Source organism: Bacillus rossius, chromosome 1 (genome assembly GCF_032445375.1).
Source record: "Bacillus rossius redtenbacheri isolate Brsri chromosome 1, Brsri_v3, whole genome shotgun sequence".
NCBI classification, from domain to species: Eukaryota; Metazoa; Arthropoda; class Insecta; order Phasmatodea; family Bacillidae; genus Bacillus; species Bacillus rossius.
In genome coordinates this window covers 368,592,409-368,618,731 of record NC_086330.1, presented here as the reverse complement: position 1 = coordinate 368,618,731, position 26,323 = coordinate 368,592,409, and the positions used below count along the sequence as shown (strand labels likewise).

Sequence of the window (26,323 nt, the reverse complement as noted above, 5' to 3'; positions counted from 1 at the left end):
ATATTTTAATTGGAAAAAGAAAAATCTTTACAATTTCATTTTTAATTTGATCAGCTCAGTGATGCAAGATGCATGAACAGTTAATCCTATTCTTCCAGCTCTTCTTAATTAGTAGTTTCCATTGAAATGCAGCGGTAGAAAGACGTTTCTCATTCAACAAAGACAGTTGTGTTGATTATCTTCAAGAGAAATCTCTTGTAGCTCAAAGACTGGTTCATGAGCACTTTTTTCACTTTCAAGTGAGTATTTTTAACATAAGACTGATGTGTTTTGGACTAGAGTGAGAGTACGTACAATTCAGATTGTGTTATATTGCAGTACCATTAATAAATTTTACTCAACAATTTTGTATATTGGTTAATTTGGTTTTTCAGAGGGTGTTTCTCTTCTCACTCATCAAATTACACACCCACACGTACACATACGCACGCACACTGAGACAGACACAGATACAGATATATATATTGGAATTTCACATGCCTCAGCATGAAGGAAGGAAGACCTAAGAATGAAAAAGAATGAACAGGATGAGGTGTTGAATGCAAGAAAAAGAGCAGCACATGAAAAAATCAATTTACTCAAAATGAAAAGGAAAGAAAATTGCTGAAGGAGAACAAAGGGGAATTATTAGAAATATATATGTAATTGAAAAAAAAACTTAACAAAAGTTTATAACCTGTTTTTAGTGTCAGTAATTAACCTAGACGACGGTTAAAACCTTGTAAATTATTTGTGTGTCCTGTTTAAAAAAAGTTGAAGCATAATACATACTTAAAATTTCAGTTCATAAAGAATTTTAAAAGTCCCCGAAAGACACCAAAAAGTCACTGATTTTTGCTGTTGTAACTTGGTAGACGCCCTGCAATGTTTGGCTGGGCAGGGAAATGGTCTGGAGTGAGTGAGTGTGCGGGAAGCCAGGCCGACACGTGGTCCGTCCTGCAGGTCTGCTGTACGAGTTCTTCGGCAAGCTGGGCATCGAGCGGCTGAACTTCAAGCCGGCCTACAACCCGTACACGGAGCCCTCCATGGAGATATTCAGCTACCACGATGGGCTGGGCAGGTGGATGGAGGTGGGCAACTCGGGCATGTTCCGGCCCGAGATGCTGCTCCCCATGGGGCTGCCCGAGGGGGTGACGGCCATCGCCTGGGGCCTGTCCCTCGAGAGGTGAGCGTGTAATGTGCAACATTGCAGGATTCCCGCCCCCTACAATCTTTCTCGTTTGAATAACACCATTTTATGTTAAATGTTTTTATAATTATTTTTATTATGTATCATTTTAGGTATTTTGTTGGTGTTTTAATGATTATTATTAATTTAGGTTATGTTTAGTAGTGTTTTATTATTTATAAACATTATAATTTAAAATTAACACGTGTATTATTAACATTTTGTATGTATTTTAAAGCATGGTATGGATAGTTGGCCGGTAATTTTCGAGAACTGTCTAGAAAGAGTGAAAAGAAAGGACATGGGCGCGACACCCTGTCGCCAGCAGTTCATTTGTCACACCTCGAAGATAGTGCGTCGTTGGGAAATCCCAGCACGTGGACGTGTAACTGCGCACCAAGAAACCGGAACTTTCGCTGGGCGCTGTCTCGCCAGCCAATCAGGGGGCGAACCTTGAGGTGACGTGATGTGTCGCCCCATGCCAGTACATATTTTTTAGAAATTAATGTAATAATGTTGATTGGTTGGTTGGCCCACGGGGTTGCCACCCTTTGTTGTTTCTTGCAAAGGGACGGTAACTGCGTGGTGCGAGTTCAGTAGCAGTCATGAGTCGGTCAGTAGTGTTCGTTGTCGTCCGGTCGGCCCAAGTTGCGGCCACACCGGCGGCAGTTTGTAAGAAAAAATGTAACTTGTAACAAGAAATTTTTTTATTTTTTTTTCAAATATAAATGAATCTTTACTAGTGTTTACAATTGTATTTGTTATTATTCCGGGTTGCAGAGCCGGGCCAACTCTGGAATGTAACATGTGTCTCGGCCACACGGCCTGTAGGTGTAACAGCGTGATCTCAGGCCCGGGCCTTTACAGCTGCAGGATAATTTCATCAGGTGCAATCAATTATTTACACTCTGTCATTATCTAACAGCAGATAAATAATAATAACCCAAAAAACCTGTTCCCTCCCCTTTCCAAATCAAAGCTTTTAGAATTTGAATTTAAAAAAAAAATAATAAATTATTGTAGAAAAGTTACTTTCTTAGGGAATTAATTACCAGCAAGTAACTTGCTGGAGACTGTTAATCTGGAGTAGAGTTAAAAACATTGTGGGGGTGGGGAGTGGTTGAAGGTCTTATGCTAGAGCTTTGCCTATTTTATTTTGGTAATACGTATACATTTCTGTGTGTCAATTTTATTGTGAACAAACTATTTTCAAAAGAAGGCACTGCACTTTCAACTAATTCAGTATGTGCATAATTGAAATTGCACTATTTGCAGCAGTACTTATTCAAACTATTAATGGTGGCATAAAAAACCATTTACATGCACAATTGTAAGCAAACACTTTGTTCAGTATTTGAATTGTGCACCAAATAATCAAACCGTCACGAAACGGTAACGGAACGAATCTCGTCTACATTTGAAATTGCACATATTAGACGTATCATATACTGGTACCATCTGAAAAAACAAACTTCGTTTTGGCCATGGACTACATTAACAAAAACACTGGAACTGATATCTCAAATGTTATGGACAAAATGTGAACATGTAGTTGAAACAATGTTTTATCTATAGTTATGATCGATCTCCCATTATTTTCACTTAGTGATAGCATGCTTGCTGCATTATCTATGAATAGATTGTAGCATTGCACAATGAGGATTTGTGATATACGTATATTTTTTTTGGTGTCATAAGAATATTAAGAATCACTTTGATATGAAAGATAGTAATTATTTAACATGTAGATAAGGATAGTTCAGAGCTGTTAAGAATTGTTATTAATTACTTTGGTTAAATTTCATGGAAAGCCTTAAAATACTTATTTCCTTGAGATACTTAATTATTAATTTGAGGGTTAACTCCAGTTCATAATAATTAATTTTGATATTTGATAATTAATGTCAGTAATTGTTTTGTTTAGAGCAGTATAGATTATAATTTTACAGGACATCATTTTTAAACAAAAGTTTTTAATATGGTATGAATTTCAACTTTGTTTACTAAAATTTTGAACATTGTATTGGAATTTTTTGGGTAATTTTATATTCTATTGGATATTGCTAGTGTAATATTTTGAGAATAGTCTGGAAGGTACAGAAGGAAGAGCGGACAGGCGCGACACACTGGCGCCAGAAAGTAATTTTTCACTTTGTAAATGCGTGTTTGGGATTTACGCGTCACGTTGTACGCACAGCTGTAGCGACCGTCTGGAAGGGTCTCTGGAGGCTACCACTAGCCAGCCAATCAGGGCGAGCCCTGGCGTCAAGAGATGTGCCCGTACAAATTTCCTTATATGGTCATGTTTTGGAATTATGTGCGCTGATTGGTCAGTTGGCCCACGGGGTTGCCTCCCTTGTTTTCACCTTTACAAGGGAAGGTAATCTCGTCGACCAAGTCACTTGTTGCTCGATCGTTGCCGAACTCGGTCGCGTCGTCGGCAAGTCGCAAGACAAATGGAGAATTACTAAGAGATAATTTAACGCCTAGGGACTGGGGACAGGCCGTAATTTTTCAACGTAAGTTCATTTTTTTCGGACAAATTAACTAGAAATTTAGGCCCTAGGCGTCGGCATCGGCCCGACTTCGTGTGATTTCGGTCCGCGATCGACGGTACCTTGAGTTATGTAATTAACCAAGGGACATTACTAAGTTTTTTTTTCTTTGGCGAGTGACAAGACTCCTCGACCATCAACGGCAAGATGTATGGTGCTGTGGTATGTATTTGGACCTCATCCTATCAAAATTCAAAGACATCGTTAAAATTTGTATAAGAAAAGACAAAAACTGTGCAAGTAACGAAGTTTTTTCTAACAAAATTCATTTGTAAAATTGTGTACTGAGGCCATGTAACAATGAGAAAAAACATTTTTTTTTAAAGAAATAAACAAAGATAATTTAATAAACTCTTTTATTTCCAAATAACGCAGAACCTCAGGAACATTGTTTGTTTTGTTTTGTTACGTTTCTCTGTGTGCTTAGCCGGGCAAAAACATATAACGTAACAACATGTTGCAACTTGCATCTTGAAAGTAACATATACAAATTTAAATGTAAATTAAATAGATGTGCCAGAATCAAATGGGAATTCACTGTTAATGTGTTAGTAATAGGGTTGAATGGGAATATGGCCATCATACATAACTAAAATGAGTGAATAACTTGAGTTTATTTTCTAAGTAGGAGCTAATTTCATCCCTATTTTGCAAATTATACTTCTTTTTTTTAATTATTCAACTGTAATAAAATAAAATAAGGGTTAGCCTTATTTCATGGTATTTTGTGGTCCTTGAAAATTTCTTGCCTCTATCTATTTATAATCACTAGATTTGGGACTTCCCAATAAAAAGGATAATATTTTTTCTTTGTAATACAAGTATGGAATTAATATCTTAGATATTTCCCAATCCAAACCTGTTTCCCATGGGAATTTTTTAGGGATGTGCGAGTACCCGATATTTTCGGGTACGGTTCGAATCCAAAATTACCCGAACCCGGGATCGTTGTACGTACATGGATTCGAACAGTATTACGAATATTCACAAAAGTTATAAATTAATTTAATACAGCTCAAAAATACTAGCAGTGAAAAATAAAATTAGACTACTATTACGTAAGTATTTATATATGATGTATCAAAGAAAGATATGTAAATTAAATAATTAACACAGTGAAATTGAAAGAATTTTGAGAGCTTAAACTATAATTACGAATTTCGTCCTATAGCAAACTATAAACTAAAAGCAATTATATACCTACGAGAAAAAAACGTCTTGGCTATTTATTGGAGAAAAAATGGTTTTGTTTGCTGAAATGTTTATTAAACTGAGATTTCCCTGCGGCGTGCAGTTTATTACGATTGAGTTGGAGAATCGAATATGTTTTGGTTTTCATATTTTAAAGTGTATATTATTAATTAAGTTTACATAATTATAAACATTTCAATCTCAGTGTAATAAATAATTGCCAGTAGTTACAGTTAGAAAAAAGAGCACACACATTATGTATTTTGAAATTAATCAGTTATTTTTAATTATTCTGTGCTTAGTATTCGGAATCAGATTCATAATTCAAATATTGCCAGGGATTCGAATCTGATTCGAACCGAACTGAAAATCAAGGATTTGCACATCCCTAGAATTTTTTTTTACTCCAGAAATTTTCTCAAACCAAAAATCAAAATCCCTATCCCATCCAGCTCTATATTATATGTGTCATGACAAGAATTTGGATAAATAATCCAAAATTAAAACTTTGTAACTTTTAGCTAGTGACAAGATTTTATGGTATTAATTTTAACTCAGTTCTGTTTCTTAACATTTTGGTTTTATTTTACAATGCCTGTTCATTCATTAAATTTTTTGCAGAATTAAACATATTACATATAGTATGATAAAATATGTGTTCGCAAAGTTTTTATGAAAACTGTCATTTTGACATTTTGATTATAATAAAAGCTTAAATTTGTATATAAAATATTGGTTCTGTAGATGTTTTAAACAAAATTAGAAAATAACATCTAAAAAATCTGCACACATTTGTTTATTCCAAGTACACATCAGAATATTTAATATAAAATAAGGTATACGAGGTGCGTTATTTATTGACTGTACATTTTGTTTTTACAAAAATGGTTCTATTAATTGAATTTTGGATGTTAAATACTGTTACGACCTATTTGGGGAGAACTGGGTTTTAAGGGATAGCCCAATTAGGTTTTATTAATTACTAATATTTAGGGATGGGGCGAATCCTGATTTCCTCGAATCCGAATCCTAACTCAAATCCTAGACTGGATTTGCCGAATCTCGAACCCAAACCCGAATCTTTTAACAGATGATATCCACATATCTAATGTAAGTGAGATGTATTCTGCATGTACTAAAAGTCCCTTGACTTTATTACATGTAGTTTGGTACATTTCTGGTATAAGTGTATATAAAGACAAAAAAATTTTCTTGAGAAATTTCAGTTTTAGTAGAGATTAGTGGTTAGGATTTTTTCTATAAATAACTAGAGGTCTGTGAGCCTAAGAATTTTACTTCAAGCCGAGCTCGAACTTTTGTGGTACAGTTACACTTTTGGGAAATTATTTTTATCTTAAACTTAGTATAATGTTTGAATAAAGTATTAAAATGAAGTGGGCTTATTAATTTTGCGTAACTATTCACAGAGTGTGTTTACATTTTGCACTGCTAGAAAAAAAAAATTTTTTACATTGACTCTTACCTGTTTCCATTGGTTCATTAGTAACTGATATCATCCAACTAACATAACCAAGTATATGTTTGTGTAAATGTAACATATATTTGGAAAAATTTCATCCTTGTCAATTTTTCTGAAGTCCTTACTGAGCTACAACAAACTTAGCACCAAAAATCATGTTGTTTGAAAAGTACATTCACATTGTTTTAACATTTCCACTTTTCCTCACAATAATTCTGAGAGAGATTGTCACAGAGTATTAAATTATGTTCTTTAATCTATAATGCAGAACAATAATTTGTTCTGCACGTTCAGGAGTTAAATTAGCTCTACGATTGGAGATGAGATAGTGTTTCCAGCAAAAGAGAAGCGTCTCTCGCTGGCAACCTGCGTGGCTGGAATGCTTTAGTAAAATTGCTTGAACCTCAAAATTAGTGTCATAAATATCTGTAACTGGTCATTAAAGTTTAATAAATTGAAAGTAATAAAAATAAAAGCATTTTACTTAATTCAATTTACACTTGCAAAAAAAAACCTACACACAATAAACCTACATGGAAATTAAAGTTTTTTTCAATATCCTGAAGTCTGAAATATGTTTACTCATGTCATTAAATGTAGAGCTGTACTGAAGAAGCCGATTTTGCCAATATTTAGTTGAATCGGCATTTCTGCCGACTTCCGATATATAGTGTACGCTTGTTAATTTTCGGCCGATATTACTGAAAAACGAAAGAGACTGCCATAACCTAAAAATCCACGAGTACCATTTTCACTTTTCGTAGTAGTACTGCATTCTTTCAGATCGCATTATTTCTTAGCAACATACCAACCGTACATATCAAAGTTTAACATTCTTTTTTTTTAACAATGTTCTTTAATTTATATGTCATAAATAAATAATACATTACTATCACGGTAAATATACATCTCGGTTGTTACGGTAACTATAGTGCAAATATGGTAGCTATCATGCTTCTGTAGTAATTATGGTATTCTACAAATAATCTTGTTCTTTTTATGGTAATTATCTTAAAATAACGATTGGGTTTGTACTGTAGTTATGGTACATCATCCATATTTCTTCGTATGTTGTTGTTCATTTGTTTTTTCTTCATATTTACGTGCACCATTATTTGAGACAGCAAGCTTCAGAAAATTTTTTAACGGTCTTTATATCACACATTTAACGGCGTAAATGATGAGACCTCGGGCAATTTAAACGCTTTATACGGAAAAACCTACCATGCGGGACCTCGTAAGCGAGTTTTACTGTATTATTTTTTCCGTAAATAGTAAAAAACCGAATCCTTTGACGAATCCTATATCAGACCTGCCGAAGCTTCGAATCCCTAGGATTCGGCGAATTTGGCGGATATTGGATTCGGTCGCCCCATCCCTACTAATATTACATTAATAATAAATAATGGTACTTAAAAATGTTCAATCAACAATCACTGGCACTTAAAATGTTTATTCACAAGTCACTCAATGTCTGTCAATTTCCACAGTTTGCACTCCTCCCTGGAGCTATGCTCAACAGTGGTTCACCCCTTACCTTGCGCCTGTCCGCACACACAGTCCCGCACCACTCGGTCGCACTCTTCCAATCCTGTCGCTCCACGTCCCACCACTCTCGAAGGGATCTTCAAACCCTCTTTGCTGATGTCGCACTTCCCTTCACTCGTGGGACTCACTTGGAACTCTCGCGGAGGCCGGCGTCGCTGCTCAAGTACTAGTGGGTAGTCTTTCCAGAATCGACGAGAGCGGCAGTGACGAGTCGTGTCTTTCCCGGGCCGACCCGACGCCCGAAGAATCGAGAATAGCGACGCTTATTCGCGCTACTCCACGCGGCGGCCTCTGTAACCCGGGAACTCCCAGGCCGCTAGAGCTGACAATAGCCCGAGGCGAAATAAACCGCCGTGTGCCGGGGGGGGGAGTGGGGGTATGCTAGTGAGGACCCTTGTGATCCGGCCAGGCACGCCTCACGTCAGCGGACGGCGCGTGACGTCAGTGGCCGTGTGTGGCCGCCAGCCAGCTCTGAACCTGGCGCGCATCGTGGTCGTAACAATACCGTATTTACCCACGTAGGGGGTCACAGAATTTCATGCCGATTATTTGTGTGATTAAAATGTACTGTGCTCCATATGCCAATTTTTCCATTTTGGGTTTTAAAAAAAATTAACATAGCGCTGTTTTGGCCAACTATGTGCTTAAATAACTAGCCAGTGTTTGGTTTTGATAGATAGGTATGTTACGAGTAAATATAATTTTTAATTGAAATATCTCAGCAATTAGTGTGAAGCATCATGAACAACGCCGTTCAAGCTACATCTGCCGCCTGTTGTGCGGCAATCCAGCCGTCGCTGGTAAGTGACGTGGCAGTCTGCCGCCGGGCTGGAGGGGGAATCTAAAAATAAACCAGTCCGTTGAGAGGGGGAGAGCGGGAAAGAGGGGAAGTGATTACGTCCGTGTGAGCTTGCGTATGTGGCCATTAATAATGTTCGCGAGCTGGCACCATACTCATCACGTTTCTATCTCGACAGGATTTGCGACGCAACTGTGGCCAAACATTGTTTTTTTGTGTGAGATTTCCTACGCTCTATATTGCATCATTTCATTCATGACAAAACTGCTGTTGAGAGCGTGCTTGTTATTATTAAAGAACAGCTGTCTTTCCTCTCTTGGGGAAGGCGAAGGGAAACAACTTTTTTTTTTTTTTTTTTTTTATAGTACTTTGTGGTAATAGGGGAAGGGAGCGTCTACGTGACAATAAACTGAGACACGGGCCATAACGATTTCACTTGTATTCTACTGGTGACAGATTTATGGCGTGACTCATATTCGAGGTCAACTTTTACCGTTAACAAGTTAGATTTTTTTCATCCCAAAATTAAGGATGCAACCCACTCATAGGGGTGACTCATTTGCGAGTAAATACGGCAATAAAAGTTTGTTACGTATAATTTTGCTTAAGATTGGTTATAATTAATGACTTTAATTTCATTTCCATGTTGTATACTGTATTAATGTGTGTTTCGTTGTATATGATGTAATGTTTTTTGGTGTTGAGGGCTGATCGCGCATTGCCGGTGATTTCGAGATGTTAACTATGGGCGCCACCACGTGGAAGGGCACGTGGACCCGGCGGAGTCTCTCACTCAGGGCGTGACGTAGCCCAAGTGGGGACGAGTTACCAGCCCTTTCTATCCTAGCTACCCAGACCTGGCCCGCTCTAGGCGTCGGGCACGCCACACTCCTAGACTCACTCACCACGTGATTAAATAAATACTCACTTTATATTTATTTTCCAGATTTAATTTCACTAACACGTCTCTCTACACGCCCGTTACACGTTACACATTACACGGTTAAAAAGCCTGAGGCACGAATCGGTTTAGGTGAAGGCATGGTCCACACACGTGGCCATGCTGCAAAGTATACTTATTACACGGTGATGAAAAAAACTCGACTGAGACAATTAATTAATTAAACAGCCCGCTGGCCGAGAGCTGCCCCGAGGATGACGAGCGAAAGAGATTCAGAAATACTTAACGAGACAGAATTACTTGGTCAGTGCAGAACAAAGGTTGAAGTCCCCGGGGTGCTGGCGCGTCTGCTCTCGGTCAGTGATGAAGATGGACTGGGCTGAGCTCATCGCTCGCAGGTGGCAACATGGCGCCCTTCGCGCCAACACAATTACCGTTACTATATTCTACGATTCCGTGCCCCGGCGAAAGTTGAGTAAATTACAGATAAACATTAAAAATATATAAAAATTACTGACAATGGAAAGTTTGTTACTATTTACTTATTTAATGATAATTCATATAAAAGCATTCCTATCCTCGTCCAAGTCCGTGCCTGTTCGGGTCCGCCCGGGCAACGTCTATAGTTATTTAAGGTAACTTATTTAAATTAAAGAAACACAAGTAAACTACACAGCACTGTGGCGAAGATGGATGAAAACAACAAAAAGGCTTACAATTAATATTAACATAGCAATTTTAGGGATCGCCGCACTGCTTCTAAGCGCCCTCTTGTGGTAGTTCGTGGCGCGCAATTCAAACACACGACTACGTACATGGCGGTACAAATGCCGGGGAAGGGGAGAGGAATGTTGAGGAAACGGAGACTGACTAGGCTCATGGGGCGTAGCCCCGGCTGACGTCAATTGCCCCCCCCTCGAATAGCCGGTCATGTCGACGTTTCCGCTGGGTCGCCTGTGGGCGTGGTCGCCCCCTTATCAACAACAGCTGTGCTTCCTCGCGATCCCTCGGGGTCGTAGCGTGTATCGCGGAGCCGGAACTGGGTCTTGTGACGCCCGGTCTCCCCTCTCTTCCCGCGGTGTTTCGTCTTCCTGCGGTTCGGTTACTGTCACCCTGAACGTGGAGTCTGCCAACGAGTAATGCAGCGGCCATAATGGCTCGTCCGGCGAACCCGGCCTACTCTCTACTTCCTCCGGCCACCTTATCAGTGGTTGGGATGTCGACTGGCCCTCCGTCACTCCGGGCGTGTCCCTGAGAAATCCCCTGAAAGGCGAGACGTCACTCCCCGAGTCTTCGAACAGCCGCCTCGGCCGGACATCTGTGACTGCGAGGGGCGTCGCCTGTCCCGCCCCCAGGTCCGGGAAGCCTCTGAACCCGCCCCCGTCTGTTGGGGTGGACGTGACCAGCTGTGCGGCCGCCCTCCCGTCTGTCTCGTCCGCCGCCTCCGTCTCTCTCTGCCGCGTCCCTGCTCCGTCACGTCTCGTTCCCGTCTCTTCCGCCCCGCCCGCCGCCTCCGTCTCTTCCTGCCCCGTCTCCGCCTCGTCCGCCGCCTCCGTCTCTTCCTGCCGCGTCCCTGCTCCGTCACGTCTCGTTTCCGTCTCTTCCGCCCCGTCCGCCGCCTCCGTCTCTTCCTGCCCCGTCTCCGCCTCGTCCGCCGCCTCCGTCTCTTCCTGCCCCGTCTCCGCCTCGTCCGCCGCCTCCGTCTCTTCCTGTGCCAAGCGCACATCGTCCCGGTGATATTTCGCGGCCCGGCCTGAGGGTAACTTTATCACGACCGCCGTGGGCCCCGCCTTGACCACCGCCACCGGGCCAAACCACTTTGGCGCCAGGCCGGCGCAGAAGTTGCGTCGGCCGGAGGAGAGGGGGTGGAGCCTCGCGTAAACCAGCTGGCCTGGTTTCAGTTCAGGGGGCGGGCGGGTCGTCTCGGGTGTGCGTTGTGCTTGGTAAGCTGCCTGGTTACGTCGCGCCCTATCGTGCGTCTCGGCCAATCGCCTCAGGCGTCCTTCGGGGCTCTCTACGTCCGGGTCCGTTTGTTGTTGCCGCACGTGATATTCCCCGGGGAGGGTGAGGTTCCGCCCCTGGACCATGGTGGCTGGTGTTTCGCCGGTTGCCGCGTTCACCCGTCGCCGGATGCAGTACAGAACGTCCGGGATGTGCGTGTCCCATTGGGCGTGGTCATCCGCGAGCCTCAACCGCAGTTGAACCTTCACCTCTTGGTTGCGTCGTTCCGTGGGGTTCGCGCGGGGGTGGTACACGGGGGTGGTGTGTAGGATTACCCGCCATTTTCTCCCCAGCTGCGCCCACCGGCGCCCGACAAATTGGGTGGCATTGTCCGACAACAGGACCCGGGGGTACCCCCACCTAGGAAAAAACTCCGTTTCCAGGCTGCGTGCAATGGTGCCGGCGCGGATGTTCGCCAGGGGGTAGGCCTCCACCCAACGCGTGTAGCAGTCTGTCACCACCAACAAAAATCTTTTCCCTCGGGGCGTGCGGGGATATGGTCCCATTAGGTCTATGGCGACTGTATGGAATGGCTCGGTGGGCTGCCTGGGTACCTGCTGGGCTGTCCCGTCGGTGCGGCGCGCCTTGTGCCTCTGGCAATGTTTACATCTCCTCACGCAGTCCCGTACAAACTTGTTTACCCCTGGCCAGTAGAACTGTTCCCGCAGATCGCGTCGCGTCTGGTCTGCGCCGGGGTGTCCGGCTAGCCTGTTCACGTGATACATGTCAAACACCTCCCGGCGGGTGGCGGCTGGCGCGAACGTCCGCCATTGGCCAGCTGTCCCCTTAGGTCGCGCCTGCAGTGTCCCGTCCAATACACGGTAGCCTTCACATTCTCCGCTCCCGCAACGGCGCACGATCTCCTGTGTGTCTGTGTCCGTGAGTTGGGCCGCTCGCACGTAGGCGTCTAAGTCATCAAGCTCCGCGCCTGGCGGTAATGTCGGTGTGACGTTAAGGTTTAGGGCACACAATGCGGCTTGGGTTGTCGGGGTGCGCGGGGTCCTGGGTATGCGCCCGCTGGGTGGTGGCAAAAGCTCCTCCCACTCCGCATCGTCACAGGCTGTGACGGTGACGTCCGGATCTCGCGACAGCTCGTCCGCTAGTTCGTTCTGTTTTCCCGGTACATGCTCGACTTCGAAATCTAAGGCCTGTAGAAGCATGGCCCAACGCGTCAGCTTCGAACGTCGCCCCTGCATCGTGGCCAGCCATTTGAGACATTGGCTGTCAGTTCTCAGTACGAATTTCTGCCCCTCCAGGTGTGGGCGGTAGCGTCTGAGGGCCCAAACTACGCCTAGACACTCACGCTCGTTCACGCTATACCGCTGCTCGACGTCGCCGAACTTGGCGCTTGCATATTCAATCACCCGAGGCTCGCCGTCGTCGCCGAGTTGTAACAGGATGGCCCCGATGCCCTTCTCGCTCGCGTCTGTTTGTACGATCAGGGGTCTGCCTGGGTCCAGCCGCGCGAGTAAGTGGCACTGTTGAAATCTGCGTTTTAGCTCGTCAAAAGCGTTCTGGGCTTCCACGGTCCACCTGAACGGACGTTTGGGTGACAGCTGTTCTGTCATCGGCGCCGCTACTACCGAGAACTCTGGGACGAAGGCTCGCAGCCAGTTAGCTAGCCCCAAGAACTTTTGCAGTTGCTTGCGCGTGCGTGGGGGCTCCTTGTTGATAATTACACTCAGCTGTTTTTCCGTGGGTCGGTTTCCGTCCGCGTTAACCACTAAGCCCAGGAAATCTAGTTCTGTGGTCCCCAGGTGGCATTTTTCGCGATTGCATGTCAGACCATGGCTCGCCAGGCGTTCCAAGACTAATGCTAAATGATGCGCATGTTCTTCCCACGTCTGAGACCAAACAATTATGTCGTCCAGATACGCGGCCGCAAACTTGCCCGAGTAGTTGTCTAAGACCCGTGTCATCATCCCTTGGAAGGTAGCGGGGGCGTCCTGTAGGCCGAATGGCATCGCGCAAAACTGAAATCTCCGCCCGTCTGGGGCTGTGAACGCCGTCTTGGGTCGGTCCGCCGGACGTATCGGCACCTGCCAATACCCAGATTTTAGGTCGAGGGAAGAAAATATCTTGGCGTTACCCAGGCCTGAAAGTGTGTCGGCCATGTTCAGCAGGGGGGGTGGGGCATTAATTGTCACTCTATTGATAGGTTTGAAATTGACACAGAAGCGTAGTTTCCCGTCTTTTTTTTCTGCCAACACGACCTGGAAATTATACGGACTTTCGCTAGGCTCAATTATCCCGTCATGCAACATGTCCTGAACCTGGTCTAGGATGGTCTGTTTACCAACGTGGCCGTAGCTACCGGGTGGGATAAACATTGGCTCGTGAGGATGGGTCGGGATGGCATGCTCAGCTATGGTGGTACGTTTCAGCGGGTCCGCGGACGCAAACACATTACACTGATGATCGAGGACCTGCTGGATGGTAGCACGAAACTCGGGGGGAACTCCGTGCTGGAGCTCGTCGAGACTGACCTGGTTTACTGCTGGTGGAGTAGGCTTACCCAGCCCGTGGATGGTCCGCCGCCCCTGGGTGCCGACGTGGACGCAGCCGGCCCGGATGTCGATGGCTGCGTGCTGCTCGTAGAGCCAGGGTAGCCCCAGAATGACGTCATCACGTAACTGCTCCACCACCAGCGCCGTCGTGACGGACCGTTGGTCCCGCACGTCCACCTCCAGCGTCGCGACGCCCTGGGTGTAGCAGGCGTCCCCCGTGGTAGCCAGCTGGAGTTGGCCCGGGTGGTACTCGAAGTTGTCACGGCCAATCACGCGTGCCGCCACACAGTTGTGGCTGGCGGCGGTGTCAACAAGCGCGTGGACTGCGCGCCCGTTGACAACCACCGGAATGCGCAACAGGTCGGCCTCCGCCGCTCCCACGTGACCCAGGAGAGGCCCCGCCGCCGTAGGTCTGTTGTTGTTAGGTGAGGCGGGGGAGGTGGGCTGTCTTAGCGCGCCGCCCCCTGCCGTCCGTTTCCCGACGGCTGCTGCGCCGCGAAGTCAGGCCGGAACTTGTTCCTCACCGGGCAGTTCTCGTGCCAATGGAACGTGCCTGGTGGACACGTGTGGCACTGAGGTGGTGGGCTGCCGCCGGTAGTCCGTCTCCGCCATGTCAGCTGCGCGTGGCCGCTCGGTCCGGGTTCGTCGCGCCTAGCTTGGTCTCGGGTGGGCGCCGTGTAGGGCACCAGCGCCTTGGTGTCGGCGGGCGTCGTGTCTTCCTGCTTGGTGCTCAGGGTGGCGTGGATCCTGGTCGGTCTGACAGCTCGTAGGTCCTGCTCTAAGACGCGCGCCTGTTGGACGAACTCCTCTGCCGGACGCCGCGTCATCGGGCGTAAATACGGGCGAAATTCCGGGCGCATCAGCTCAACTACCCGCTCCAGCACTCCGGTAGGTTCTTCTCCGGGAAACAGCCGCTTGTACAGACGTATTTTTTTCATGATAAACGCCTCCGCCGCCTCCGTCGCGCCTTGCTCGAGACAATACAGCTCCGTCCGCACTCTCATCTCTGTCTTCACGTCCGCGAATCTGGCCTCGAACAATCTCGCGAACTCGGTCCACGGCATGTCATACTCCTGGACGATCTGCCACCACGTCTTGGCGTCGCCTTTGAGCGCGGTGCTCACCCTGTTCGCCCACTCACACTCCGGCACTCCGTAGCGATTCAGGCGTTCCCGACACGCGTGTACAAATCTCCGCGGATCGTCGCTGGTTCTGCCCGCAAATTCCGGTAGCTCCACGTGTCCTACGAGAGGTACCCTGCTCCGTGGTGTGTCGGCGGCGTCTTTCACCGGGCTGCGGCCTGACGGGCCCGCTATTCTCACGTGGTGGCACCACTGGCACGTGTACCACCCGTCTTGAAAGGAGATTATTTCGGACTTCGCGAAACACGCCGTGTGCTTGAACGCGCGACAGTTCCGGCACCAGCCTCCCTCCCGCGTCTTGCCCTCACACTCCGCATCCGTGCACTTCCCGTGTCCCGCCTCAAACTGATCCGCCCGTTCTGCCTGCTCGTGGTTCGGCTGCGCTTCATACTGTCCTACGCACACGCACGTGTCCGTCCACGAAGAAATCGCCGTCCCGCTCACCTGGCGCGGTCGCGCGCACATAACACAATATAAGCTATTCTTTTGAAACAACTCACTTGCCTTAATCGCGCCCGGATTTTTGTCAAGTCCGTGGTTGTCCGACATGGTCGTGTGGTGGTGAGGCCGGTCGATTGCCCCTCTTCCCTTCGCTACGCGACGCGACGCGGATGGCGGTACACACACACACTGACCTGGCCCGGCTGCTGTTGTCGCGAGGAATGCGGCCACCTGGCTGCTCGCAGCGAATTCCTGGAAGCGCGCGCCCGGCTGGTCACGTGGCCGGCGCGCCAGAGTCCCGCTATGCGCTCCGCGCGAACAATAGTTCCAGCGCGAACTTTAGTTCCGCGCGCTCCGCGTAACAACCGCCTACCTCACACGCTCGTACAGGTCTGGTTTTCGCGGAAGATGTAACTCGCCCCACGTTGGGCGCCATTTGAGGGCTGATCGCGCATTGCCGGTGATTTCGAGATGTTAACTATGGGCGCCACCACGTGGAAGGGCACGTGGACCCGGCGGAGTCTCTCACTCAGGGCGTGACGTAGCCCAAGTGGGGACGAGTTACCAGCCCTTTCTATCCTAGCTACCCAGACCTGGCCCGCTCTAGGCGTCGGGCACGCCACACTCCTAGACTCACTCACCACGTGATTAAATAAATACTCACTTTATATTTATTTTCCAGATTTAATTTCACTAACACGTCTCTCTACACGCCCGTTACACGTTACACATTACACGGTTAAAAAGCCTGAGGCACGAATCGGTTTAGGTGAAGGCATGGTCCACACACGTGGCCATGCTGCAAAGTATACTTATTACACGGTGATGAAAAAAACTCGACTGAGACAATTAATTAATTAAACAGCCCGCTGGCCGAGAGCTGCCCCGAGGATGACGAGCGAAAGAGATTCAGAAATACTTAACGAGACAGAATTACTTGGTCAGTGCAGAACAAAGGTTGAAGTCCCCGGGGTGCTGGCGCGTCTGCTCTCGGTCAGTGATGAAGATGGACTGGGCTGAGCTCATCGCTCGCAGGTGGCAACATGGCGCCCTTCGCGCCAACACAATTACCGTTACTATATTCTACGATTCCGTGCCCCGGCGAAAGTTGAGTAAATTACAGATAAACATTAAAAATATATAAAAATTACTGACAATGGAAAGTTTGTTACTATTTACTTATTTAATGATAATTCATATAAAAGCATTCCTATCCTCGTCCAAGTCCGTGCCTGTTCGGGTCCGCCCGGGCAACGTCTATAGTTATTTAAGGTAACTTATTTAAATTAAAGAAACACAAGTAAACTACACAGCACTGTGGCGAAGATGGATGAAAACAACAAAAAGGCTTACAATTAATATTAACATAGCAATTTTAGGGATCGCCGCACTGCTTCTAAGCGCCCTCTTGTGGTAGTTCGTGGCGCGCAATTCAAACACACGACTACGTACATGGCGGTACAAATGCCGGGGAAGGGGAGAGGAATGTTGAGGAAACGGAGACTGACTAGGCTCATGGGGCGTAGCCCCGGCTGACGTCAGTGTTATTTTGGTTTTATCACGTTGCCACCGCCCGGCGGTTCAGTGACTTGAGAACAGGGTTGAACTTAGTGACGAGGAAGTAATTTACAATAATTTAAACATGAGCTTGGTCCAGGAGGGCGCCAGGTTAGCCCGGACGTCCAACCCAAGTGTTGGTGTGTGTCGCCGGCCCCAGTGTAGCTCACTAAGCTCGGTGGCTGCACCTGTTGGTGAAGAAACTACTATCTAACAACACCTTTGAGCGCTCTCCACTCCGCATAGGTAGTTGATTCCTAAGTAGGTTGGGTGGAGAACCACTGAATGAATCAAACGTTTTGGCATGGCGTGGTGTTATTCACACGAGCCGATGGGCAGGTACTAAGCCTGAGTCGGTATGCTACAAATTACACTGGACACACTGTTAACACGTGTTGCACTTCACGTTACTCGTCTACGCCCTCTGGCGGCAGTACCACTGTAGAAAGATTGCGATCCGAAATTGTCGGGCCCTGCACTCTTTTCAAAACTCCACGGCGCGGTCGAGAGTTGTAAAGAAGTCACGGCGGGAGAGTCACGCCCTGCACCGCAAACTGGTACATGTGTTCGTGGTGAATTAAGTACCTAAAGTTTCATTGATTAATAAGATTTACCGGCACGCAGAACTCGGTGATGTAAGCTTTACCAGCTTCCACACGTGACGGTCATGTCCGCTTTGTACCGCGAACTGCGGAAGAGGGGAGCGACAGCGCCCTTGCGCGCCACATCCATAAATCATAATAAATGCTTTACGTAAAATTTAACGTCTAACCATCTAACAATTTACTTAGTTAAATTCCCCACTTGAGAAACGACTGACAGAAGGTCTAAATATATGTACTATTTATATGGTAATTTTTCATTTGAAAAACACCAGTCAAACCAGAGACTGTTTGTCACTTTCAGGCTACTCCTTTACCTGGAGCCAGACTATTTATTTATTATTAAATACACCCAGTGAGCACTGCGTATTAAATCTGGCCTGGGACCGCAAAAGATATTAAGGCGTTTGTCAGACCAGATACTCTTAAGGGGTTACGCACATACTTAACGACGCACTTTCTTTTGTGAATATTACATACACTGGCACTCATACAGGTTCCTAACACACAGCACGGAGCACTTGGTTGCAGACACAATCACTAACTTACCTAATGCTGACGTGATGCTAGGGTGTGTTCGGTCAGCTGGGACAGGTACTGGCGGGGTGGAGACCGGCCTTTACTATCATACGAGGTACAACGTCAACATTTCACCCTAAAACCTTTTCCTCGCCTGTAGAAAAATATCTTCAATTAATGTGAGCTGGTAGGGCTAAATCTTACTGAAGAGGCTTTGTTACAAAATGAAGCTTTTCTTCTTTAGCAGCATTAAGAGCATTCTTTTCTACTGGATAAAGGCCTTATTAATATTTTTTTGACAGTTTTTAAGCTTGGTATCACCAAACATTAACTTTAGTAAGTAGTGTGGAATTAAATTGGATCTACAAACTGTTCACTAATCATGAGTACTGGTGTTGACAAAGATAATATTTATGGGAGAATTTGCAGCTATTGCAATCCACCAATTCTATATATATTCTTTATTTATTTTTTGTCAGTTTTCAAGCATTGTTATCACCAACATTAACTTTAGTTAGTAGTGTGGAATTAATTTGGATCTACAAACCATTCACTAATCATGAGTACTGGTGTTGATAAAGGTAATATTAATGGGAGAATTTTCAGCTAGTGTAATCCTCCAATTCTATACATATTCTTTCTTCGTGTAATAAAAATATATTTGGATAATTTGGTCTTTTAATGTGATCCAAATTCACGCACAGTTGGAGACACTTATGTTGCTTGACCCTTGACATTTGTAATTATCTTATCAGCAATGACTTTGGAGCTATCTGTCAAGTGCATCTTGGAAAACAGCTGTCAACCCAACTTCAACCACCAAAATAGAAACTTTCTGCTGGTAATTTCTAATGGATTAGTCTTGAACTGCTGAAAGTATATTAAGTAATTCTTTCATAGTGTAACGGTGAGTTTATCCATTCAGTATTCCTGAAGACTATTTTTTGTGATAATACATATTTTTTCAGTTTGTTTAGTACAGATTAATTATGTTGTTGTTATGAGACTGGTGTTCTTCATGTTATATTTTACCTAGTCTTTTACTGTTTATGTTAATAATTGTAACTGTTTGTGATAAAGTAGCTGCTATTTGTTTTAAACAAGTACTTAAACAAACCAAAATTTAAAAAAAAATTGATGTTACTTTTAATGTACCTATGTCATAGTTCTCACATATTGTGATTTCTGAAATTTTATTTTGGGAAAGTCTTCACTAAATTTTGTTATTCATTAATGGATTATTTAGGAAGTAACATGTGTTAATTTTTTTATTAGCATTTCAGTGGATTTTGAGGTAATTTTTTGTAGAAGAAATTTTCTGAAACCCCAGGATATCAGTACATAACTTCAGTGAAGGGACTGTAGTTCTGTTGGGCGAGGCAGGTTTGAGATGTCTCTAGCTGAAGTATCGGCTGCGTAGCTTGCGGCGGAGTCTATTATTAGCTGGTGAAAGTTTTCTTTGCGTGCCTGGTCGGGGGTCAACAGTGCAAAGTGGCCCGTCGCCAAGTAGCCACGTTATGTCCCTACGTGCAGGAACTCTCAACAGTTTTCTTATAACTAAATAAACTCTGTGTTTTTAACTGATGTCAGTGTAATTGAATAAGTGTTTGTAGTAAGTATATACTGCTGTTGTTGGTTATGTAGTAGAGTAGCAATTTCGTGCTTGAAAACGTTGTAATATACACTTCAGAACATGGCAAAATTTATTTACCTTTGCTGGAAAGTAATGTTTTTATTATTGAAAATTAATAACTTAAATAATTATTGCTGAAGTACCATAACATATCTTGTAACTGGCATGTTGTTAAATTTTGTTGTAGCACTTCCAGGATATAACTTTCTGTTGGTAATAGTTTTAAAACTCCCACTCAATAGTTCCTTTGCAGGTCGCTCTCAAGGTTCAATTTATCATTGCTGATGAACTACCAGTAAAATATACAATAAAATAAATAAAAATGTACATTTAAAGAGCTGCCATGTACATTTATTAAATTACCATTACTTAACCTATAAGAGCTGCCCCTGAGAAATATTAAAAAAATTACAATATAATAACTATAAAAATAAAATGCATAGAGCACAAATATTTAAAAGCCCTCTAAAATGAGCCCTAGGTTTTTCTGTGGCCTAGGCATGGGCCACAATAGGTATAAAGTAAATGTTTGCTGGTTTGAAGATAGCAATGTTGTTGTTTTTGTTGAGTTGTTTGCATGGTTGTTGCAGGCCCACCATGATCAAGTACAAGCTGAACAACATCCGAGACCTGGTGGGCCCCAAGGTGGACCTGCAGATGGTGCATGACAGCCCCATTTGCCGACTTGACAAGTAATTACTTAAGCCTTGACAGTTTCATGTCCACACACACACACACAACGATATCAGCACAGCGAAGGTTCTGCAACCAGTAGGTTTGGGACCACCGTCATGCGGGTTTAGCAATTTTCGCCAGACGTTCAAGCGTTTATAGTTTTTAATGTGATTTATCAAGGATGAAAATGGGAATTTTAACCCATTTAGAAAACGGGAAACGTTTTACTGAAATCGAAACTAACAGTAACGATAAACTCTGAGCGAACTAAAAACACCGGCAGCACATTGATGCCACCTGGTGGCCAAGTTCGACAGCTGAAATCCCTCCATTATTTTCGGATCACAGAATGTGCCGAACCTTAGATTTCCAGAGTAAGGCATTTAATAGCGTTTTAACTTGCATATAAGCCTTTGCAAATACTTGTTTTTTGGTGCAAACTGAATGTAAAATTGTATTTTTCAAATATTCGCAAACTCAAAACGAATTGTGAATATTTTTCTCGGTGATTCTGTATTACACTTATGTATTTTATAAGATACAGGATTGGAAGTAAAAAAATAAATTATTTTTTAACGTTTGTATTTATATTTGAACTGATTAGATGATTTACTAATTATTCCCTATGAATAACATCACTCAATAAAAATTATAATATAATATTGAGCATTCATAAAAACAAATGGAGTGCTACCTTTTGCTAATTGAAGTAACCAACTTTATCCAAGCAAAACATACACAACTTTAGTGGAAGTGTGTGCTGGTAAAGGCTAGAACGAGACAGTTAAACACTGTTGTGTGAGCAACTGTAAAAATCTTTATTAAACTTTGTACAAATTCAACTAAACGTGCACTCATGCATTCTTAAGAGACTATGATTCTTGCGATATCCACAGTGAGTAAACCGCCTCGAACAACTATGAACAGAGAAATATTCAGGCTACTCGCTGTCTGAAAATTAATCAGAAAGTACAATAACAGAAAATATGTATTGTTGGAGCTCCTCAAAAAACTAATTATGTAATACACTGCCAACAAAGAACTATACAGTAAGCTCAATAGAAAACAGTGCCACTATAGTTCAACTTCAAACAGCAACCAAAATTCATCAATCGTTAATCATCCAATATTTAAATATTTTGTGTAGGTATACTTCCTTAGAATTAAAACCATGAAAAATCTTATACTGATTATTGTTGCTAGAACATAACTCTCAACTAATAACCCCAAAAAGTATTAACATTAACAGCTACAGTTCGTAAGTCCTGTGTGCGCGCGGGATTGTTCCAAGACACTCGTTGGTTCCCTTATATGTCTGCGAGTAGATACAATAAAATACCCCTCGTGTGTTGAGGTAACACAAAGTCGAGCACTCGCCTCCGAATCCGAAGTCTGGGTGTCCGCTCCAGGGCGCTGCTGTGGCAGCAGAGTCACGTACTACTCGTGATTGACAATCCACACTGTCTTCGACAGCGACCCACAGTTAGGAACACGAAGTCCCCCAGGAGACTTGCGCAACGCAGTGAAGGGCCGCAACCTAGTCGCACGCGTCACCCACCCCTCCATACCTTCTAGGACAGTCATGTCAGTCATTTTCTACTCCCTGTCCTGGTGGGAAAGGTGGTGTGGAGGTATCAGCTGACATGTCACATGATGTCCCCCACCACTGCCCAGCCTTGCTCACGCTTCACGATACTCTTGTGCAAATTCGTTGGGAGGTTAGGCAGCGCACACAGTCTTCCGTTGCCTGTGGAAAGCCACGGCAACACAACAAAAAAAAAAAAAACTAAATATTTAAATGAGAAAATCTTACGCTTCCAACGTTTTAAACCTTTGCAACAAATGTGAAGATTCAAATCAGACGCGAAGCTATGCATCACAACTGAATTTGAATAAATACGAGTAGCAAAATTCCTGGTAAATTGAAGTCTAATATTAAAACGAGCTCTGATTGATTCATTTGTCGAAGCTTCACACAAGCCTACTTTATCATAAAATGCATTTTTAGTTAATATTAAAACCAAACTTAATCAGAATTAGACACTTTCAGTTAAAAATTACCATTAAACTCGTTTTTCAGATAGACAATTCAATAAGTGCATCAGCATTTGGGTATAAAAATACCTGCACATATTCCTATCTTACGTTTTACCTTTTGTGACTTATTCTATCAAGATTTCACAACAAGACTATTGTGTAAAGAGTAATCCTGGTTATTCATACTGGAGTTTCTGTAAAGGTGTCTGCCTGAATCTTTACGCCGAGGTTCAAAAATGTGGGATCGCTAAGGAAGGCATAGACTTGCAGTTTGTTTGCAATGTGCCTTTACAGGATTTTTGAGTAATACCATTACCACATAATGATAGCATGCACCCAACTGTTACTGCTTCCAGTATTACATTATGCATAGCTAGCTGTCAGAACAATTTCACCTTAAATCCATGATACTGTAAAATTTATATTTAAACACTATTACTAGTGAGCTGCTTGTACAATTGACCCAAAGTAGGTATGTGTAGGTCTCTGAGCAAATGAGAAATTCTCAATCACAGGAGTATTGCAATACATACCTAGTTGAAATACCTATCAAAGGAGTATCAATAACATGTAGTCTGTCCTAGAGTTTATATGTTAAAATTTTCCCAATTTTTATGTACAACATATTTTATGTTCCTTAAACACAATTGCAAACATTTATTGTAATCATTAAAAATTAAAGTACGACCTAGCTTACTGTGGCCATGGTTATTTATTTTATTCACTAGGACTTCAAATGTCTGCTTGCTAATAGACTCCAGCACCATCAGTGATGGTTTAATTATAACCGCGCTTTGAGATTAGCATTTCTGCCTAGCTGTTAAAAGTTACAATTCATTATATAGAATGTTTTATTTCTGGGATGTTAACTTTATTCTACTAATGTAATTTATATAAATTCCTTGTATAGTTCAGATATTAAACATTTTACTTCCATGGTCACTTTTAGTTTTCATGATTTTATGGGGTAAAAAAGTCAGTTTAGAACCCCACCAAAAACATTGGGGATGACTTACTATTGGCTGCGAGTTAGTGTAGGACTACCATTATTAGTTTGGCATCATTTGGCGTGAGCATTGGGCTTGTAAAAATTTATTAAGGAAATAATTTTTTTGAAGTTTTTTTTGTGTACTTGTAACTAGACTAGTATAATTTATTAGTTTTATTCTAAATTTATAATTTAATTAATGAAATGATTATATGCTCTCACTGATCTGCACTTGTATGTTTCTTTTAGGTATAATTATTATTTGCAATAAATGTTGTGGTATGATTTTTTTGTTTTTATTACTGTGTTTTTTTAATGGTATTTATTACATTTTGTTTTGTCTGTTAAAACGTTTTTTGTAAAAAAATTTTTTATATTCCATCCTAATTATTTATATTTTAGTTTCCCTACACAGTAGTTAAGCTTTTAATAAATATAATAATATAGTATTCCTGGTATTGGGCCTTGAGTTTTACTAGTGAAAAATTGGTTTTTGTGAAAACATTTTTCTTTATACTGTGTGTTATTTTTATTTACTGTTTTGCACTTTTATTTTCATTTTAGATTGTTCTTATGTATTTTGTGTTGTGGTTTTAAGTTATTCCTTATTTATTTTGGTGTTGTAATTGCATCTTTATTTTGTTTGAAAATAAAATCTTGGTTGAATGATCTACTTGTATTTATTTATTTGTTGTGACCCGTGTTCCGGCCGAGCGCAGCGTGCGACGTGGGCTGGGAGGCTGTTGAGCTGCTGCGTGTGTCTGCCCGCAGGCACGGCGGCGAGGCGGGCGCGCTCCGGGAGCTGGAGCGGCGCTGGGACCACATCCACGCGTCCCTGGAGGAACTGGCCGCGCGCGTGGCGGCCCTGCGCGTCTCCCCGGGCCCCGAGGACCTGCACCTTGCCATCACCGCCAACCCCTCCCACCCCCCCTTCTCCCTGCGCGTGCTGCTGCGCCTGCTGTCCCTCGCCGGACCCGTGGCGTGCACGGAGCACCGCCACTCGTCCCTGCGTGCCGCGGCGCCGGCGCCGGCGGGGTTCCCCGGCGTGGAGCCGCGCGACGGGCCGGGCCGCCTCCACGTGGCGTTCATCTGGAAGGACGAGGGCGTGGACCCCACGCTGGTGGTTGCTCCGGTCGGCCACACCAACGTCGTGGGCGAGGTGAACGTGGCACGGCACCTGGCGCGGCTGCTGGAGCGGCGGCCGGGCCCGGCGGCCGCGCCGTACGAGGGCCGCGGCGCCGCGTGGGCCGCGCAGGCGGACGCCTGGCTGGACCGCGCCTACGACGTCACGCACGGGGGGCCGCGGGAGCGCGCGGAGGTGGTCGCGCTGGCGCGGTCGACGCTCTCCACGCGGGAGTGGCTGCTGGGGCCGGCCGTGTCGCTGGCGGACGTCTGCCTGTGGTCCGCGCTGCGGCAGGATGACGTGGCGGGCACGCTGCCGCGCGAGCTGCGCCGCTGGCTGGACAAGTGCAGCCGCCACCCCGTGTTCTCTCACTCCGCCTCGTGACTGTGCACTGGACTGCTACTGATGTGAATGATGCGAAAATAGGCAAACAAGACAATTTTTTTTTTTTAGCTCTCAACATTTACAGTAAAACCTTTTAGCTTATTATTCGTGAAAACTACTTCAAATTATTTCATTACATTAAAATAAAACATATGAGTCAAATGAAATATTATTTGAAACTATCCAGCAGGATATCATTTTACATATGAATTTCTTAAAAATGGTTTGACTACTTTACATGGTGAGTACCCTCTATGGGTGGACGCAGCACCCCCGAAACTGACTAGCTTTCGAGACAGGATCTGAAAGCGCTCGTACTCCCCGGGTGTGATGCTAGGTAGACCTTCAAGGTGGGGGTCTCACACACCATGTGGTTTTTTATTTTATTTTATAATCATTACTACTAGTTAGGGGCTAGTTCTGTTAGTTTAACACTACCTAGTTTGAATTTTTTTTCTGTTACAAATATTTTTCACCGACGTTACCGTAGGTTGTGTAAAGGTGCGGAAATCATAAAAATTATGAATGTGCACATTTTTTTTACACCTGTTATACATTAAATATATTTGTATATTATATATATTTATATATATATATATATATAATATCTAAATTATATTAAACAATATCAGTTGAAAATATATGTATTAGAAAAACAAATGTAAACTGGGTACAGTGTTAAATTTATAAAAATAGCCCTTACTTAATTAAAAATTCATCATGGCATGTGATACCCACCTTAAGAAGTGGTGAAATCCAGGAGGAGGAGGATGGTGGGGGGGGGGGGGGGGTAATATGAGGCTACATATGGAAGCGCAGTGGCAACTCAGGCCTTGTTACGCTTGTGGAAGTCTGGGTGTCAAGACAAGCATTCTTGTTCCTAACTTGCCTCACTGGGGCCTCTTGCTTTTTTTAGAGTAACTTATTGGACTTTCTGCTTTGTATCTGTTGTGGAGGGAAATGTAATGAGTCTAATCACGCGATTAATAAACAGCTGTAATCATACTGTTAATACTTCATTAAATTTGACATTCATTAGCCGCCTAATAAGGTAGTGCAATACAGTGCTGTA

At 44.0% G+C, this 26,323-nt stretch overlaps 1 protein-coding gene across 1 annotated transcript in view; it reads left to right on the top strand.

Moving 5' to 3' along the window:
• Positions 1 to 26,026, top strand: part of LOC134528412 (phenylalanine--tRNA ligase alpha subunit) — a 49,715-nt gene extending 23,689 nt beyond the window's left edge. The window contains exons 8-10 of the mRNA XM_063362011.1: positions 943 to 1,165; positions 20,635 to 20,736; positions 24,516 to 26,026. Coding sequence (XP_063218081.1) covers positions 943 to 1,165; positions 20,635 to 20,736; positions 24,516 to 25,251 — 1,061 coding nt within the window. The 3' untranslated portion in view covers positions 25,252 to 26,026. The remainder of the gene's footprint in view (positions 1 to 942; positions 1,166 to 20,634; positions 20,737 to 24,515) is intronic.
• Positions 26,027 to 26,323: the final 297 nt, after the last annotated feature.